At 41.5% G+C, this 20,229-nt stretch overlaps 1 protein-coding gene across 1 annotated transcript in view; it reads left to right on the forward strand.

The window, feature by feature from the left end:
• Positions 1-14,142, forward strand: part of DTNA (dystrobrevin alpha) — a 204,211-nt gene extending 190,069 nt beyond the window's left edge. The window contains exons 19-23 of the mRNA XM_082640968.1: positions 5,296-5,455; positions 7,924-8,013; positions 9,479-9,647; positions 11,958-12,090; positions 14,088-14,142. Of these exons, the coding sequence (XP_082497094.1) occupies positions 5,296-5,455; positions 7,924-8,013; positions 9,479-9,647; positions 11,958-12,090; positions 14,088-14,105 (570 nt within the window). The 3' untranslated portion in view covers positions 14,106-14,142. The remainder of the gene's footprint in view (positions 1-5,295; positions 5,456-7,923; positions 8,014-9,478; positions 9,648-11,957; positions 12,091-14,087) is intronic.
• Positions 14,143-20,229: the final 6,087 nt, after the last annotated feature.

Consider the following 20,229-nt stretch of genomic DNA (forward strand, 5'->3'; position numbering starts at 1 on the left):
AAACCAAGTATCCTTTCTGACCTTGAGTTCAGAAGGTAAGGTCTCAATAATAATTTTCTAAGAAACATTACTGGAGCTAGACCTGAGTTATGGTGGTCCCAGCTCCTCACTTACAACTATAAGATCTTGAATAAGTCAATTAACTTCCTAGCAATTTATTTCAAACATACCGATAATACATGGCTCACAGGGTTGTTGTATAGACTTTAAAAGATAACAAATGTGGAACCACTTTGTGAAATACTATATGCAAGTCAGATATAAGCATAAATGTATGTATATATGTATACATATACACAGGAGAATGTATAAACTTTTCTAATTTGACCCACATTTTACACGCATGCGCACATACACACACTCGTTTCTCTTCCTTACATTAACTTGTTAGTTAATTGTCTCAATCAAGGGAAGAAAGTAACACATCATTTCAAATTCCATCTCCTGCACCCATTCTCTTCTCTATTTACTACTGGATGGGCCATTTAACTCGGGAAATCATAGTCATTCAGGTTTCTACTCCTTCCAAATATATTATGGAACATGAACAGGCCAGCAATGACAGATTTTAACAGTTTAGGTTCACCTTCCGTTATTTCTCCTGCTCATCCTCTCTTATGGGTATTCTATGGAGTAGTGAAGCGATCAAAAATGAGGGGACGTGGGGATCATTCACATCATAAATAATCAACTGCAATATTAGGACTAATATCTGTGTTCAAAAACATACCTTCCCAGCCTCTGTCTCTCTTTCTCTTTCTCTCTCTCTCTCATACTTCTTTTAAATTAGGAGTTGTTTAATTAATTCTAGAAAAGTAAAAATTGCTTCTGTGCTTAAAAGCCTTAGAAAATGACGCTTGAGTTCACGATAAAGACTAAGCCCCTTTTATGACACTGGAGGCCCCCAAACCTGTCTCCACCCCTTCTCAGCCTCATCCCACTCCACTCCCCACAGAGAGCCTGCTGCATCAACCCCACTGGCCTTCCCAGTTTGTCTTCAGTACCCCTCACACTCCCCATGCCTTGCCCTTGATACTGCAAGCCCTGGAATGCTCTTCTCTCCCTCCCCAGTACTTGCTCTTTTCTGCCTGGAAATCTCTGCTATAAGACCCAAGGCAAATGGTGCCTCCTGTCTGACCAATCAGAATTAGTCACCTCATCTGTATCCCCACAAGAAGCCCTATAATGATAGTCAGTCAGTGTGTACTGGAAGAAAAGATGAAAAGAGGGTTGAATGTAGCTAAACAGGCTGCTACGTAAAAACAGGCCTGACTACACTGCATTCTCCCCCAAACCTGAGAGGCTGACTTTCGGGGAGTGGGGTACCTGGGTTGGGGAGGGTCCATAGTACCACCTCCTCCTGTCTCATGGTCATCTGCTCTGCCATTTCTCCAGACAGTGCTGGTTCCACAATTAGACATTTGGCACTTTTCTTGAAGCATCCCTCCTTTCTGGTGCTGAGTGGAAACCCAAATACTTCCTGGAAAAATATCAGAAAATTTATGGATCTTGTCAGACTTTTAAAAAATTGATACAACAGCAGGTTGAGTGGACTCAGAGAATGGAGGGTAGAAATGAATTTTTCATTTATTCTCTAGGAAGAGGACAATTTTAAATTTGCCAAGTATGATGTATGTTTTCCTTCTTCCATAAATCACCTCTCTTCTCGGGAATTTGAGATCTATATATTGATCTGCATGGACCATTGTCCCTTAAGTCTTTGCTCCATTAATCACCGGATAATTTCCAGGAAAGGATGTTCACAGAGGTTATTCATTCTAACTCTTTTAAAGTTGTTAGCCGACAACCATGCTTCATGACCAGACCAGAGGCCACCATTCTCTAGGGCCACACCTGTGAAAATGAAACTCTGTGACATCTTCACTAATCTACCCCAAAGCCAAGAGGCAACTGCCGTTCCCTAGTGGTCCTGCAAGAACAGCAGAAAGGAAGAACAGAGATGGTGTTCCCAGCAATAAGTCTACTATGCATCAAACTGGCCAGTGTCCTGACAAAGGGTGATGGGGCCCTGATCACCCAGGGAGCCAGGGTTCTACCCCCAAGTCTGGGTAAAGACTAGTCATGACTGGGGAGTTACAAGTTGTAGGAAAGATGCAGTGAATCTTTACTTCAGCGTAGAATCTTCCACCTAAATTCTTCATATAATCAGACTGTTTGAAATTGCACCAGTTGGAGATTCATTTAGGAGATGGTAGCTATTAGCCATTCACACATTGGTGTAATTTAGACTCCATCAATTGTTTTTCCCTTAACATGTAACCACAGTCCATTATTTTTCTCTTAACACAAGACCACTGATGGGAGTTTTGAAGACAGGAAACAGGCAGAAAGGAGTTGGAAAAGTTGCCTTTGGAGACAAGGTGTTAAATAAGAAGAGGTGGGGCTGGTGCGGTACCCAAAGGGGAGGGGGGAACCCCACAAGCACCCTATGCTGCAGAGCCTGGTGGCACAGGTATGAGCAGGGCTGGCGTATACTACAGCCCCAGCACAGCCATCAGATATTGAAAAGCAGGCCCACAGCCCCATATCTGAAATCACTGGGTCCAGAGATGCTCCAGAACTCAGAATCTTTGAGGTTTTAGAAATGCAGTACAGTGCAGACACCACATAAGTAGCCTCACATTAATTATGAAACAACATGTGTTGCCCATTGGATTTCACATTTGCAGATAAGAGACTGTGGACCTGTATTTCTGTACTGGCTGATAGCCAGCCTGAAGGCTCTTGCTCCACCCTGGGCACTCACGCTGCTCTCCATGACCCAGTAACTAGAAGGTACTGCCTGGCCCAGCAGAAAGCCCTAGGCCACTGCTCCACCACCACTCCCTAGTGAGTCTGTGTCCTACGACTTATGAGTCTTCAGGTTGTTAGTGAAAGTATGTTATGAAACATAGATGGAAATACGTGATGGTTGGTCACAGTGCCAACAATTCTGAGGAGCAGCTGTGGTGCCCTGGGAAAGCCCTGGCCTTGTAGCCTAAAATCTGGGGATCCATTTTATCTCTGTCCTTCACTAGTTCAGAGATCTTGGGTAATTATCACCTCTGATCCTAGCTTGCTAACCTGGAAAATGAGAGTAATAATACCTCGTATGGTTGTTGAGAGGATTAAGTGAAGTAGATGGAATTAAAATGCTTTCTAGACTGCCAATTGCTATTCAGATATAAGCTACTATCATTCCTAGCACTGATTAGTGGGAGAATAAAACAAAACTAGGTATGTAAATGTGCTTTAGAGACTGTAACTTACATACAAAAATGGAGTTTTATCATTATTGTGAATCTCCTATCGCAGAAGAGGATCTGGCTTCCAGGGTTGAGAAGGTAAGCCACCCTGTGTAGCCAAGAGGAGCCTTCTTCCTTCAACCCCTCTGTCCAACTTCCCATCATCACCAGTCCCTCCTCCCAGCTGCACCTGGTTCCTTGGTAAAAAGATCAGATGAGAAAGGGCAAAGAGCTCTGCTGAGGACCCTGTCTTGAAAAGGATGTGCAGGACGGGTTGCCAGAGAGAGGTACTTGATCTCAGTGTACCTAACCAACACCTGTCTCCTTTGAAGGATCCGTCACCAGCCATAGCCCATCCAGGTCCCCCCACCCCAAGGCAGGCAGACCACCTGGGCTCAGGCCCCAGCTCGGACACTCTAGCTCCATCGCCTGGGCAATTCTTTTCACCTCTCTGAGCATTGTGGTCCATAACCGTACATTTAGCATCATGGGACCTACTTCAATGGGTCAGGGAGAGAAACCCATGAGGTTGTACATGAGAACCTTGTGCACATGGCAAAGCACGACTCAAACATGAAGTCAGTTATTGATGTGGGAAGCAAGGAAATGCCCAGGTACCTCAGAAGCAGAGGTTTCGTGGTAATGACATTGAGCTGCCCAAGTTTGCTAGGGGAAACCAGACCCATCCTGGAGCAGGCTGGGGCAAGGGGCTGCAAAGCATCACAAGCAGGCAAACTTCTCTTCCTTGGGCCCGACAGGCCACTCCAAGGTACTGTTGTGAGTGAGAGTGCAATCCTCAGCGCCTCGAGCATCACATGAGTTATTTTCTGTTTTGCTTCATTTTTAATTCGGGATTTTTCTCAATTTATAGATTTGACTTTTATGTGTGATGCTGAGCCCTGGAAAGCTAACAGCATGGCATTTTACAGGATTGATGTTGTGTGTTTTAACTGCAAGCAGCTGAACCCACAGCAAAGACCTAAATCGAATATTCCAGAGCACGGCTCTGGTGGTGCATGTCTGGGGTTTGAATGGGGTGATGATGAATCTCTGGGCCTTGCTGTGGAAGAGTCCTCACTCTCCCTGGCCAGACCCAGTGGACTGGAGTGGAATTTATGTGAATACCTAATCTGTTGTATATGCACTTCTTACATTTTCTTATTCGTGCTGACTTTACTTCCTTTGTAAACTAATTATTAAAACAGAAAATGTTTCCAAGAGACCTCATTGTAGAACCAAGGCTGCGAAATTCAAGGTTTGACAGCCTCAGAGTTATTTCATGCCAAGGGCTGGAATGAGGAGATAAATGGCTTTGAAGTTGTTTTCTCCTTTTTTCTTTACTCATTTTAAAATCCCACTGTTCTTGCCTTTTTCATAGGGGAAGAGGACAATTCCTACAGGAAACATTACCCAAAAATTAGAAACCAGGATTTCTTTTTCCTCTTCCCCATTTGAATCCCTGAATCACAGAGCAATTCGACAAAGACAACTTTTACTGTAAAACAGGGATTAAACAATTTACACTTCATCTGATTCTTTATTTGAGACTTAACATACGCAATATGGCATGACATGATTGAAACTATAAATTATCCTCTACAGATGATGCCAGGACAAGACGGGTTGAAAGTTTAGGAGGAATGTAAACCACATCCATCCCAAACAGTCTCCAAGTTTATATTTAAAATGTTCTCCTAATGCCTTTTTATTCTATATAGAGCTTCCTTCAAGGAGAACATAAACACACCTTGTAATTATCACTGCTTAACAGTAGCTTCATTACATGGGCAAACATCTATATTACAGAACAATGAATGCAGTACTAATATTCTTAGCTTTCAGTTTGTAACCAAAACTTCAGATCATGTACAGTAAGGTCCTAAATTATCTGCACCTGCAACTCAGGTTGAGAATTACCATCTTAATTACCTAGGATTTTCACCTACTTTGGAATTTCATTGTCACTGTCTTTAACATTTGATTGAGGCACTGGGAAGGGCATTTGGCATCTTCTTGCGAAAACAATTAATGAATTGCATTGTCTCTCCAGACCCAGGGGGCAGGCTCTCCCCGCTCCTCCCCCAGCCACACCATCAGCAGGCCCATCCCCATGCCCGTCCGGTCAGCTTCCGCCTGCTCCACCCCGACCCACACGCCTCAGGACTCTCTCACAGGGGTAGGGGGAGACGTACAGGAGGCGTTTGCACAAAGTAAGTGGCTTTATTTGTGTGTGTGTGTTCTGCTTTTCTGTTGCAAAGAAGTCACCAAGGATTGCATGATCTAGAGTTATCAGAGCTTCACCGTGGATGTTCTAGGGTATTCCACGGTTTGTGTCAGAGCCGGGCCTGCAAGACATTTTAGAAACTCCCTACACTGTTCTTCCCTTCACCATCTTATCTTCTTTTGGCTTCTCTTGCCCTGCCCTGTTTTTTTATGAGCCTTTGCTCATTAAGGGAAGGGAAATCCTTTCAGCAATATTCCAGGAAATTTTATAAATGTAATCCATTTTAAAATTCCGAAAGATATTTCCTCCTTTCTTCTCTTTACATTAAAGCAAACTCAAGATTGAGAGTAAACAATCCCAGCTCTTTAGCACTGAGGCTACCAAGAAGGATGCTTAGTCATTTTCCAGATGGCTTAAAGAGTTGAATCATTGCCTCTGTGTTATGGGGCTGCGAGGCTAGCCCTCCATAGTCAATAGAAGAGGACAAAGAGGGATGTGAGATGACAAACAGCAACAAACAGCATTCTCCCACCGCTGCCTCTTCTGCTTATGTACTGTGGAGTGTCAGGGTGGGAGTGGGGTCCCAAAGTAAGTGATCTTATTCATTTGGAAATATTTTAACACTTTATAAAACTTTTTCTTGTCATCACTTTTTAAATTTGTAGAAAATTAGAAAAAAATAAATCCTCCTGCCAACCCTCAGCCTGCCAATCTCATTCCTAGAAGTAAACACTATTAACAGCTTGGCCCTTCTCAACGTTTCACTTTTATATAAATATCTATGTTTAAGTGTGCTTTTATGAACATAGACTCTTCTTTTTTCACAGAAATTCAATCATGCATTGCATTTTGGTCTGCAATTTGCATCTCCCTTGAATTAGCGGTATATTGTGGATATCCTCCCAGGTCCTCACATGTAGATCTAAGGAAAAGAGTGACATATCGGACTACTAGTTTTAAGACAAAAAGAAACATAAACAGTTAAAAGACAAAAGAATAGACTTGAGGAAACATTTCCAGCATATGTAGCAATCAAGTTTCATAATTTCAGTTATACTTTAAAGCACACACAGCTCAGTCAGAAAAAGACACTCCTAAAACAAAAATAGGTGAAGGATAGGAACCAACAGAAAAACAAATAGCCAATAAAGATGTCCAATCTCACAAATAGTTGTAGAAATAAAAATTTTAATCAAAATCACCTTTTGCCTAGCAGATTCAAAAAAAAATTGTTTAACATCAATAATATCCAGGGAGACTGAGGAAAAAGATGCTCTCATCTGCTGTTTATAGGGGATAAAAGCTTACATTTTGAAGGGAGAGCATGATGTACTTTCTGTTCTGAGGGAAAAAGGAAGATCCATTACAGGGCGTTTTCTCCTGAAAAATAAAATGATTAAAGTTGTACAAGTATAATTTAAGTTATGCAAAATAATTTCCTTTTTTTAATTTTTAGAGGGAAAAGTGTCCTTTCCCTAAATCTTAAAGAAATTTACAGTATATTAAATCAATTTGAGTTTCCTGTAATAATTATTGTTTTATCTAACTACTTTGATTTCTTAAATTTACATGTGTTTATTATTTTACTTATTTAGTTTTACTTACTAAGAAATCACAATGAAATGTGACCTATCTAAGCAGCCCCAGCTCATCCTGCATAAATTCATCTGTAAGTCAGGTATTTGGAATCTTACGTCTTTTTTCCAAAGACATTATGAATTTGGCCCTCTGCTCTACATCCACCTTGCCCCACTCCCAGTCCAGCCCACAAATACCCTTTTAACCCTTAGTGGGATGGAAGCCTCATAATAATCTTCCTCTACCATAGAGAAACATGGTCTAAGTTCCAGTTCAGGGTACCAGACATATATCTTCTGCCCACGTCTTGGCAGCAGGAGCAAGAATCCTCACTCCTTTTCCAAACTCTAGGGACATACAGTGCACAGGGTTCCCACTCCCAAGGGGTACCTGAAATGATAGGGGGAGCTCAGGGAGCCCTGATGGGAGACAGAGGCTATGGTGATGGAGATCAGAATCTGATGTGCTCAGCCACCAGGTAAGGGCTGAAACAGTAGCAGCTGCTGGGAAGGCACAGCTCTCATGGCAAAACCAGACTTTTCATCTGTGAGGTGATTCTGAAGAAGGATGACCACACATGCTGGCTTACCTGGGATCATCCCAGTTTGTGCCAGGTCACCCAGTCTTGTTATTAATACCACCCCTTTCTCTTGTAAAATTGTCCCAATTTGGACATTAAAGTATATGAGTCCCCATCAGTTGCCATGTCTTCTTATATCGAAGGCCACTGGCCTAAGCACAATGTATTTTTTTCAGGAAATGAACCAAAGTCTTAGATGTTTTCTTGCTTTAGGATATCAATGGAAATGATAAACAGCATAAAAATTTGGGGAAAAGGAAAGCTTTGATTTTTTTTCATTATCATTCTTTCTTAAGGTTCAAGAAGAAATTTAAGGAATGACTTACTAGTAGCAGCGGATTCGATCACTAACACCATGTCCTCTCTCGTGAAAGAGTTGAATTCCGGTGAGTCCCTGGTCCCCTCTCATTTGTCTTCTCATTGCAGAAGGACCCATAACTTCTGTTAGAGAGCTGCTCATTGTCAAGTATAAAAAGATTTTTTAAAGGTCTGTGTGATAGTGTGTTGGGATATTAGATTTTTTTTAGTACCGTTTATACTTTGCTAATGAGAAGATCATGAATACATGCTCAATGCACAAAGTTTGAAAAATGCAGAAAAGAATAAATATTAAAATTGACTTGTAAATACAGAATCCCAAGTTAGCCACTGTTAAATATATCATGACCCAAAGTGACATGATGCTAAAGTTATTTTATAGGGTCAAATGTCTTATTTACTAATTTAGACTTGTTCATTTGGAATGCATGGCTATTTGAAAGGAGCAAAACTGAAATTTACCTTTGCAATATCACTAAAGAAAGATCTGCAAAGAAAATAAATAGCATAAAATTGCAGCACTCTTCATCCTAATACTACTACACAGAGTTTTAAAAACTTTAACAGCGTGAATATGCAAATAAATATCTTAACAGTTACTAATACATCTCGTCTATTCCTTAAAGCCCTCCTAGCAAGATATCTGTTTGAAAGGACTGTGGTCATATAATTGAGATTACAACAACTATAAGAAAGAAAACTTTAATGTTAAAAAAAATCTGGATTTGGGCTTCCCTGGTGGCGCAGTGGTTGAGAGTCCGCCTGCCGATGCAGGGGACGTGGGTTCGTGCCCCGGTCTGTCTGGGAAGATCCCACATGCCGCAGAGCGGCTGGGCCCGTGAGCCATGGCCGCTGAACCTGCGCGTCCGGAGCCTGTGCGCCACAATGGGAGAGGCCACAACAGTGAGAGGCGTATCGCAAAAAAGAAAAAAAAAAAATCTGGATTTAAATTTCGTAAAACCTCTATAATTAGAATTAATGAAAATTGTTGCTATTATTTTAGATTAAGATTACCAAATAGGATAAAAATGACAGTAGTTAATACATCATGATTAATGGCATGTAATCACTGCCCTAGCAAATGATGACTAAAAAATGTTATTCTCATTGTAGGCGTTTCAAGGACTATTAGTTTATACTCTTATAATTTTTTGAAATATTAAGTGAATGTAATATTTTAGGTCTGTGTTTCCTAAATTAAAGTAATATTAAGCAAAAGTAACAACAGTTTTAATAAAGACTTTTATAGAGGGAAAAAACAGATGGCTTCAAGAATTAAGTCAGTTATTAAGACAAAGATTCCTTATATTATTGAGATAAAAAGACAATACTGTATACTAACTGATTTTGTGGTAATTCATGTCAGTATCAATTCTCATTTTGAGAAAAAACGAACACATACTTGACTTAGTACAATAACTGGTCAGTGTTTTAATCAGCATAGGTTGGTTAATGTTAAGCCTAGCCCTTTATTTGCCAATCAATCATAAAAAAATCTAGGTCATTCTTCACTTCTTCAATTGTACCTAATAGAGGCGGGGAGTGAAACTGAGAGTAACGTGGATTCTGAATTTGCACGGACTCAGTTTGAAGATCTGGTCCCATCACCAACCTCTGAAAAGGCTTTTCTAGCGCAAATCCATGCCCGAAAACCCGGGTACCTTCACAGTGGAGCTACCCCAAGTGCCATGCGTGGCGACGTGTAAGTATCTTCTGCTTGGGGGTATTTTCTCAGTAACAGAACACTCTGCAGGGAGCATAGGAAAATAAAAACATGGTTGCTTACGTCTTTATTTTGGAAAGGAATGATTCAGTTTCCTTTTCTGCCAGAAAAGGTAGAAGGGTGCTACATTTCAATTTGTCGTTGTGACTTTTCCCCCTAACAATTTCCAGAGTATCATAACAAAAACCAACCAGTACTTATTGAGAGCCTGGCTTGCCCAAGGCACTGTGCTAATTGGATACAAAATAGTGTCAAAAATCTCTCCCACCCTCCCTGGGCTCATAGACTAGTTCAGGAGATAAATCATCCTATCTCCTGAATTTACTAGATTTGCTCTTAAAGGACCTGGTGATACTAGAGAGGTCTCTGTTCAAAGTGGGTGTAAACAGCATCATATACGCACTTGTGATTAAAATAACTAAATGTACAAAGTCTCATTATAAAGAAGTCCAATTCGCTTGAATTATTGAATATGTATAAACCTGACCTTCAAAAGACATTTTGCAAAGATTTTTCACCCAGTTAGTCTTCTGTAGCTTGACAGGAGCCAGTAGAATCACTCACGTAGCCACTAGAATTTCTGTGACGTTGGATCAGCTCAAAGCAGTCAGGCAGAGAAAACCAAAGCTGAGAAACAAAGGCAAAAAGCTAGGACAGAACTGCAGAGCCAAGCTTGGGAGGGAAAAGGGTAAAATGAAGGAAGTGAAGTAAGCGGAGTACTGAGAAATGTGGGCAGGGGCTCACCCAAATTCTGGAAAAGAGAATTGATGAACAGTTCAAAAAAAACTACAGAAGGGTGATGGTGCTTAATGTGAGAAGAACTGCAGATGAGTCTATAAAAATAAACTGTCTGTTTTAAAGACCCAGAGAAGAAACTAACCAGAGGCCTTTCTGGTGTTTTGGCTCTCCATCCAAGCAGTGAGTAAAAGGCCAGTAATAATGGGGAGTTATAAATAGACATGGTTTGAAAGCCAGCTGTGAAAAGGCAGAGCATAAGATCAAAACGAAACAGTTATAATTTTACGTAGCAGGAAGCTGCTGCTTTTAACTTCAGTTTGCTTTCTTGTTCTTTCCTCTATAATTTAGAATTATTTGATTTATTTGTTATTCAAACTGGTGAATTAATTATCAGTTTAGTCTGATAAATACAAATCCATTTGATTTTTTTATAATTAAGCATTTACATGGTGGTTACCTAAAATTTTCTTGATCCAATCCTAAGGTCCAAAACTGTAACTAAGGCCACTCCATCTGCTGTCCCTGGTACACTGGTGGCAGGACCAGCTACAAACATGGCTATGGGGCTTGGGAAGGGAAAGTTCATAGAGGCCTCGCAGACCTATTTAGGCTGACCCCAAACCTCTAAAAATAACGAGGACATGTCGTACAGATATAAATAAACATGAATATTGGCATTTAAGTTCCAACCCAGAAACTTCTACTTGACCACTCTTTTCATTTTAGGGGATATTTTAATATCTGTACTATCTAAACATGTACTGTGTTTTAGCCTGAGAATATTTTAGTCATATGATTTAGGTTGTGAATTTATGTTCAGTCCCAGGAACAGCTTTATATATACTGGGATGAATAGATGGAGAGAGTCACACATTTAGTGAATGACATCATTCTTACCTATTTATTTCATAGTGGAGTTGGACAATTTAAATGGATTTCTTAAGTTCAGAGCTAGTATAAATTTTGAAGATCAAGAGCTATGGGTTAGAGTATTAGTCTTCCTGACATCGATTAGCTGATCGATGAGAGTGACTTGACTCTACCACAGGAATAAAGCACATGGGTGCACGTGCCTATGTACATGCATAACACAAAGAGGGTTAAATTATGAACAAATGTACTAATCATTATTTCGCTAGAGGGCTTACTTCCCTTATAGAAAGTGTTCTTGGATCCCATTTTTTTTAAGCCCCCAAATTGGAAAAATTATGTCCTCTCAAAGGATAAGCCTACCCTTTTTAGGAATGACAGACATTTAAAGGTCAGCTCATTCCTGTTAACCCTAGGAAAACATAGAGGACAGTGATCACCAGATTGCCATAGAAGAATTGTCTGTGAGAACACCTTGATCATATATTTCTCCAAACTTCCAAAGCTTTTTAAAAGTTTTTTCATTATGTCAAAGAAGAGACAGAATTGAAGTGAATTGAAGCAAAGAAGTGAATTGAAGGACTAAATAAATATGTGCCCAGAACTACAGCTAGCACAGGAATTCCACTCATACTCTCCTTTAAGATTTGCTCTGAAACTCCCACTGTGGTTGATTCCCAGGGTTACAGAAGATGGGGACCCATATGTGCGGCCAGAGGATGAGAACTATGAAGATGACTCTGTCCGGCAGCTGGAGAATGAGCTGAAGATGGAGGAATACCTGAAACAGAAGCTACAGGACGAAGCCTACCAGGTACCAAGAGCTGGCCCACATCCTTTATTACTCCTGCCCCAGCCCCTCAGTAGCTGGGTCTTTTCCATTACTCCAAAATTCGGTGCCTTCTCCTTCCTTCCACACTCCCTTTCTGGAATATTCTGACTGAACTCCTTAGTCCATGAATTCTAGACAGGAAAAATGTTAAATACTTCTTATAGCTGTCACTCACCATGAATTCCTATGAATTCTGAGTTGGAAAGTAAAAGAGGCCTTCCACATTAGTGGAAACATGGTGACTAACAGTCCATGATCCTCCAAAATCATTAGGAAAATGCTTTTTAAGAAAAGATACAGTCGGCCCTCCATATCCGCAGATTCAGAATCTATGGATACTGAGGTTCAACTCTAAGGGACTTGAGAATCTGTGGATGTTGGTATCTGCTGTGTGGGGATGTCCTGAAACTAATCCCCCATGGATACTGTAGGATGACTGTCAGGAACAAGGCTCAAGGAAATTGACTAAACATAAATATACCTCCTCCCTTGAATCATTTGTCCTCAGCTTCCCTCACTGCCTGCCTTATATCAAATGTCAAGAAGAGAAAGAGTGACAAACCTCACCAAGAAATGTTAGGGGAACTGTAGGCCCACATTCAGCAGGGTGTGGTTGGGCAGATTGTCGTATGTACTGGAGCATATTAATCCATCTGAGAAGTCACTGGACATAACACATGCAATTGGAAATAAGTGTTATTAGCCACTCATCCTTAAGGGGATGCATTTTCCCCATGGAGATTGTTCTACTGTCATGTTTGTTTTTCTTGTATGTTTCCCTTCTCTGTGTCTTGTTGGGGTTCTGGGAGTTCAGGGGTATTTGGCTCGTTGAGACCTGCTGCATCCCAGACCCCGGGGGTTATTTTATCATGTCAGGCTTTCTGTCTGATGGCCAGACAAGCTTTTTCCACTGTCTTAGATTGGCAGTAGCCCTCTCTTTCTCTATTAGTGAAGGAAAGAGAAGCAGAGAGAATAAATTATCTTCTCCTTCTCATATATTTATAGATTGTTTGGAAATATCTTCCCAAGAAGAATAGAGCAAGAGGGAAGCCCACCAACCCCATCTTGACAATATAACACAGAAGCTTTGCCTCTCTGGAATGTTCCATTAGCCTTTTCAGTTTAACAGCCACATTTCAGAAGCAACTACAATGTAGGCCTAGATAAACAAAACAAACAGTTACCAGATACGTAAAGCCGTACTTTACCACTACAGAAACAAAGTTGCCTTGAGTGCAGACCATGGAGGACGTTCTTGCTTTGCGACTTCTATGGCCTATCCGTGGAAGGAAGTTAGTCTGGATGAAGCTCCAAGGTGTCTGTGGGAACTCTGAGGGATAGCATTCCTACTCGTATCTCATTTGGCTCTGCTGCATAGAGGGAGAGAGAAAGGTGGTGAAATAATCAATATTCTTGTTCATGCTGTTAGAGGTGCCTGTTAGACCTCCCTATTTGAGCCCATATCAGTTTCTGGATTTTGGTGACCACAGTAAATGAAATTCTAGATTTTTTTTAAAAGAGAGTCATTTCATATAAGATATTAGATTTTTATTTATTTTAATGACTTAGGACTTTAACCTGATGTGACCAAAATGAAGGGAAATTCTATTAATAACATCAGCTCCAATTGGAGTTCGTGCCATCTCTGGTAGATGTTAAGCTTCTTCTCTCTCTCCTTTCCTTTCCACACCCAGTGACTTCAAGGGAAAGACAAAGAAAAGGGCTGAGAGATAATAGGCCTGTGTGTCCCCACTCAAGATATATGCCCTGGAGAAGGTCGAAGTGGTTTTCCTTGACTGCTCTATGAGCGTATGGTTATTGGATGGGCCAGAAAGTTACTTTCATTCCTTGGACTGTCTCTCTCTTTCTTTCTCTCTCTCTGTCTTTCTGCATGGCTTCCAACCAAATAATTCACCAGCTTGACTACATCACAGACATGACATGTCACCTTTCTTGTTTGTGTCCTTTGTCACCCACAGGTCAGCTTGCAAGGTTGAATGCAATATCCTTTTATCACTCTCCTCTCAAGTAAGTATCCTCTTATTTAGGAGGAAACATGGCCACTGTACACTGAATTCTGATAACTTGTAACCTATATTCACAATCACTCTCTCTTAGGTTTTCTCTATGATAAAATATCCTCCTTCCCCGTCTATGAAGCATTTCATTATAATCCAGTGGAGATTTGTCAGGCAACCTTGGGAGTTGACTTTTTACTCTATTAATTAGGAAAGTTGGCACAGAAATTTCAATAATACCAAAGATGCCCCAGAAATTCATAGCTGTGAAGCCGTAACACTGATCCATAACTGCATCCAAGTTTTCAGCCTCTCTAGCACTTGAGAGAGAAAAGTCCAGGCTTGCTCAGCACTTGCAGAGATGAGTCAGCTCCTTAGTCCTGCTGTATTCAGGGCCCAAAAGATCAAAGTGTGTACCTTAACTAGTGAAAGCAAAAGCATGTGTTATTAAAGAAAACAAAAGAAGCAAAAACAGAGAGGAAAGCTTCTACAGCCTTATGGTTTTAGAACAGCTGATTCAAATCCATTGTGGAATTCAGCAAGATATAATTTAATTTCAGATATCATTTCTGTGGCATGTGGTCCCCCAGCTTTAAGGATCTACCTAAATACATGGGAAATCCTCAGTAATTTTTTTAATGTAAAGAGAATAGCCCTCGATTGTCAGGATCACTTCACTATAGTAGTCTGAAGCTTAGGCCCTGGACTCGAATAGACTGATTTCAAATATGAGTTCCATCAAATCTTAGCAGCATAATCTTTGACAAACTACTAGACTTCTCTGAGCCTCTGTTCCCTCTGTACAACATATATCACAATACCTACCTCATGGAGGAGTTGTACTCACTGAGATATAGCTTTTAAAGAGCTTAACATAGTGGCAGACGCACTATCATTTTATTCTGAGCACACACATACATGCCTAGCACTATGCTCAGTGCTTTACAAGCAATTCAGTCCCTGGGAGTGACTATAATTATTATGTGAGTGTATGAGAGACCCCGGGACTCAGAACTAGCTTGCTTGCTCTAATTGTGTAAATACGGCTGGGACTCAGCTTCATGCAATGATTTGATATACCTTCAGCTACACTGTCCCATGAGACTTAATGGCTTCTCTGGCTCCAGCCAATGGCCATTTAGATGTCCCACTTCAAACCTAATACACCTCTTACGGTCATCTGGATTCATGGTCCCAAGGACTTGTATCCACTTTAGTTCTACTGTCTTTTCCCGCCCATGGAATAGTGCAGTTGATAGGAAACTCAACTCTGGCTGCTAAATTGAAAAAGCGATATATATCTCCTAAATGACATATCAATTAGTAAAGAATACATTCTAGTTCAAGCACTACTGACCTCCTGTCTTGGTCCTCAGGTTAAGATTAAGCAAGTAAAAATTAAAGTGTAATTGATATTATGAAATATATTTTTTGAGCTGTGAGGCCCTCTTGGTATAAAAGGGAGGATCTTATTGAGTGTGTTTTAGTCTGCCTCCCTTGGATTTGAGAATGCTACCCCACATGTTCTCCTGATTCATGATGACTGCAGTGAAAAATTCCCAGGAGCTGTTTCTGAAAATATTCAGTCCAGTTATAACAAATCTAGTCCCAAAGGAGCAAGCCTTTTCCTTTCATAGCATTTTCTTTCTCTGAGCTCCAGCAATTTGATCATTTTTGTTCTGCACATTATTTAAACATCAGTAGGTAGTTCTTAGAAAAATATACTTTTCTAAAAGCCTAATGAAATGCCCTTGACATAAACCCAGATAAAAAGTGGTATTTGGTTCTTGTCCATAAACGCCAGAGATTTCAGTACTCTGAAAGTTCTTGGGCCCTTTTTAAATCTTCTGTTGCAAGTTTGGCAGTGAATAGTTAAAACAGTTGTGGCCTCTGCTGCTTACTGCATCCTTACCTACCTAGCTGGCATCCCACAGAACCCTAAATATAAACCAGCCTGTCACTAAATCAGCAAATCAGACAAAATTCATTTAAGACTGGGTAGAACACTGTAGGAACTAGTAGCTTTTCATCTTTGCACCTAGTTTTACCCTACTGTAATTTTTCTTGGTGTAGCCAAGAAATACAGCTGAAATTGTAGAACAATTCATCTGTTGAAATCTATTTGTTTGGACTTTCTGGCTACACTACAAGACCAGAAATTATCCCAAAGTATATGCATCTCTTCTGCAAGGGTCCTAAAGCCGATTTCAGCAGCTCAGAGTCAATTAGGCATCCACCAGGCAGAGCCCTACATGACTAAAGGGCAAAAAGTGAAACACCAGAGACATGGAAGACCCATCCTCTGCCCAAGAAGAGCCTTAGGCCTCTCTGAAGATAAATAGGCACTCACCAATACACTAACAAGAGTGAATAGAGTGAAACCTGACTTATTGCTTTTCAACTAGCCACATTAGAAGAAACAGTACACAGAAAGGTTAGCACTCAATTAGAGTCCACAAAAATCCCATTCTAGCCCATTCGGATCTTGGGTTGGTCCCTTTTCCATCCTTCTGCCCACATGGTACTCTGCGTGCCTTGACCAGCCACATCCTAACTTCAGAAATTGGAGGGTTGGAAGAACAAAGTGGATTTTTTTTTTAATTAGCATGGCATTCTGATGGTGAGTCAGTGCTCTCATCTCCTTGTCCAAAGGACAGCACAAATATTTCTGTTTACGTTGCTTTAACCCTTCAAACGCCTCAGGTACCCACTAGGCAAGAGACTCAGCATGGAGGATTCTTGTCCTCTCTTCTTTCAGAAGGTGCGGTAGCCCACAGTGTCCCAGGACGTTCATTCCTGATTGTCAGAGGAAGAAAGTAGAGGGTGTGTGTGTGTGTGTGTGTGTGTGTGTGTTGGGGGGGAAGGGGTGATGCTAAGCTTCATAACCCTAATTTAGAGAGCAGTTACCATCTTTAAAAAAAATTACACATTGCTTATTCCCAGGCAAGCTATAGTCAGACAGATGAAAGTAACATGAGAACTGGTGATGGACAGAGCTGCACCCACCCCTACAGAGGAGAAGACGGCAGCCTGGCAGCAGCCTCACCTCACAGAAGAGAGGACCCACTACACGCAGCAGCTCCCGACAGACCCCTGCCCCTAAAGACGTGTTCTGCTGGCTATAGCGCAGCTAACTTTTTGTTCTCAGATTTGTAGTTCATAGATGTGTGTTTTGAGAAGGAAAAAAAAAAAAAAGACTTCTGTTCAGAGCTAACTTATCAGCTACATCTTCTGTAACATGTCTCATGCCTCAAAATGAAAACACAGGCTAAAATCCTGCGCTGCTGTTACTCACAACGGCAGTATTAACAAGCATCTTAAACCTTTGCACATGATATTGACCCTGGTCAGTTTACAACGATAATATTAATACTGTTTATAGCTAGGAGTTTGATTTCTGAATTCTCTGAGATTTTAGAAAAACAATTGATTACATACACTGTACATTTTTTTTTCCACAGCATTTGGAGAAAAACAACCACTTGCAATTACTCACTAAGCCCGAAGGATTTGGTTCCTGAGGGTACAGACTCAGAGCCCTAAAGCCAAGAAGGGCCCTTGGCCTGCATGGTCTGCACTTGTCTCCAAGTCTCTTGAGAGCAGAGGCTTGAACCAAACACACCAGGAGAATCCAGTCTTTGGGGCTTCTTTGCATCTTGGGGTTGTTTTCTTTCAAGATACTCTAACCAGTCAGCCATAGAGTTTAGTGTAAATATTTTTTTCCAAATAGAGATCATATTCCCCCCAAAAAAAACAGGCAACATTCAAATTATATAGAATCTAGTTTTTAAAATCAGCACAGATCTTCTTAAAAACTGTGAACTCTGTTTTGAAATACTCATTACTAAAGCTGTTTATAAACCACAGGTGCCATAAGATCCCCCCAATGGACTCAAGTTATCTCTGCTCTTCCACGGGCTGGTTCCTCTCGGTTTAGCTTTAGGGAGCATGTTTCTAACAGCACCGCTCATCCGCAAGTTCCTCTATCAGGTCGTTTGGACGCCTTTCAGCTTTAAATGTACAGGCTTAAAGTGCGCTTGCAAACGTTCGCCCTCCTTTTCTTTCTGAATGTGTATTGCCTTAGCTGGCTACCTGGTGTTCTGCATGCAGCCTCCTCTGGTCACATGAGAGGAAACAGGCTCTTCTAAGTGGAGTTGGGATTTTGCACTCCGTGAAAAGCTAATGTGCAAAAGAACTAACAAGGAAGGGAGAATGAATGTCTCTGTCGATGGTCCTTTCTGAGGGCCCTCTTTGGGGAGCGCTAAAGACCTCCCTTAGAGATTCTGGGGAAATGAAAAAATAATCTACTCGTTTCAAGATTTGATGAAATAAACATCCTACAACATAGTAGATACATTATCCTTAAATTGGCAGCTTCCCTGGATTCCTGTTTCTCCTTTAAGAGAAAGAAGAGAACATCATTTTAGAACAGTGGTTCTCACAGTGTGGTCCCTGGACCAGCAGCGTCAGTATCACCTGGGAATTTATTAGAAATGCAGATTCTTAGGCCCTAACCCAGGCCTAAGGAATCAGACATTCTGGGGCTGGGGCCCAGCAATCCGTGTTTGAATAAACCCTCCAGGTGATTCTGATGCACGCCGAAGTTGGAGAACCACTGCTTTAGAATAAAGTTGTGTAATAAAATCTCTGAAAAGGCCTTATTCAGAATAAGCAAGAAAGATTCTGAGTCAAGCCTCAAAGCTTCAGCTATTCGGTTTTGCTTCCAGGGCTGGCAAAAACCTGCCACCTCCCAGAGTCGGTAGTTGGTGGGTGCCCAGCTGAGAAGAGACATCCTGACATCTTCCAGCTTCCTCGCCAGAGAGCTCTAAGATGTTCATGTCTCTGCACTGGGTCAGAAACCACCTCCTTGGCTGCCCTGTGGAACAAAATCGCTTGCCTTGGGGATAGCAAAGCTCTTGGTTGGCTTTAGCAAGGAGCCCAGTCTGCCCACTGATGCACTTAATCGTATTTCCCTCGGGAGAACCAGCCTGACAAATGTCCCTGAGAACAGGCTGACACCAAAGGGACACAACTGCACAGTTCTCAGATTTCTTTGCACAGATGGATTTTATTGCGGATTTTGTTGGTATATCCTAATGTTCATCTCTCTTCCACTGCCCATCCTCTGTGAACCCGTGCCTCTCTAGATGGAGCAAGTGGCCACTGGTGCCTCATACTCAGTACTTAAAACCACTACATCCCAGCTACCTACATGGCTGTCAGCTCTCAATCATAGCCGGGCAGTTCCTGAACTCAGAACCCTGACCCTGCAGGTGGCATTCAGCCACCAACTGGACCGAGCTGACAGATGTTGTCATTTTGTGTTTCTCCATCAAAACGTTTGTCTAAGGTTTGAACTGTTCTGCCAATAACCTTCCCCCGTCATAGCATTCATTGCCAACTCCATCACACGGTTGTCGAAACCATCGTACAAAGCCATTGCAAGGACTCTGGAAACTGCTGCCAATGACCAATTCCTGACTAACCAGCCACCTTTTCTTTCTCTTAGCTCCACGTCAGCAATGAGACCAGACTCAAGCACCCCTGTCCTGTAACCGAGACAAAATGGCGTGTGTTGTTCTGGGTTTTTGTGGTTTGCGGTGGGTTTCTTTCCTTGGCTCTCCAAATCTACTTTTGGGGCCTGTTCTAAGTGCAAACCCAGCAGGTGCCACCTGTCCTGTCCATTAGATCCAATTCCGTCTGGCGGGGGTTGTTTCTTTCTTGTTCCACGATGAATTGCACGTCCACCTCCATTAGAGATGTTGGCCTATTAATGAGCACTGGTCTAACACAGCCAACCCTCCCCCACGGGGCCATGTAATGGAGGGAGGGAGGAGGGTGAAATCTACTGTAGGGGATTCAGGAATCAGTTGTGGTTGGTCAGGACGGAAGTTGGGGTAAATTTGGTTGGTCAGAGGGAGATGTGCTGGAGATGGTGAAAAATGGATTCTCGAGTGATCTACTATAAGGCAGGGAAGGTTCATTTGTAAGTAGTAATGTGAACTGAACTACATAAGAGTGTGGCCTTTGTTGTGATATACTATGTATTTTCTTATATGCATGAGCCAGACTGTTGCATCATAATTTAGCACTGACGTCTGCT

Source organism: Mesoplodon mirus, assembly GCF_964341445.2.
Source record: "Mesoplodon mirus genome assembly, chromosome: 13".
NCBI lineage: Eukaryota > Metazoa > Chordata > Mammalia > Artiodactyla > Ziphiidae > Mesoplodon > Mesoplodon mirus.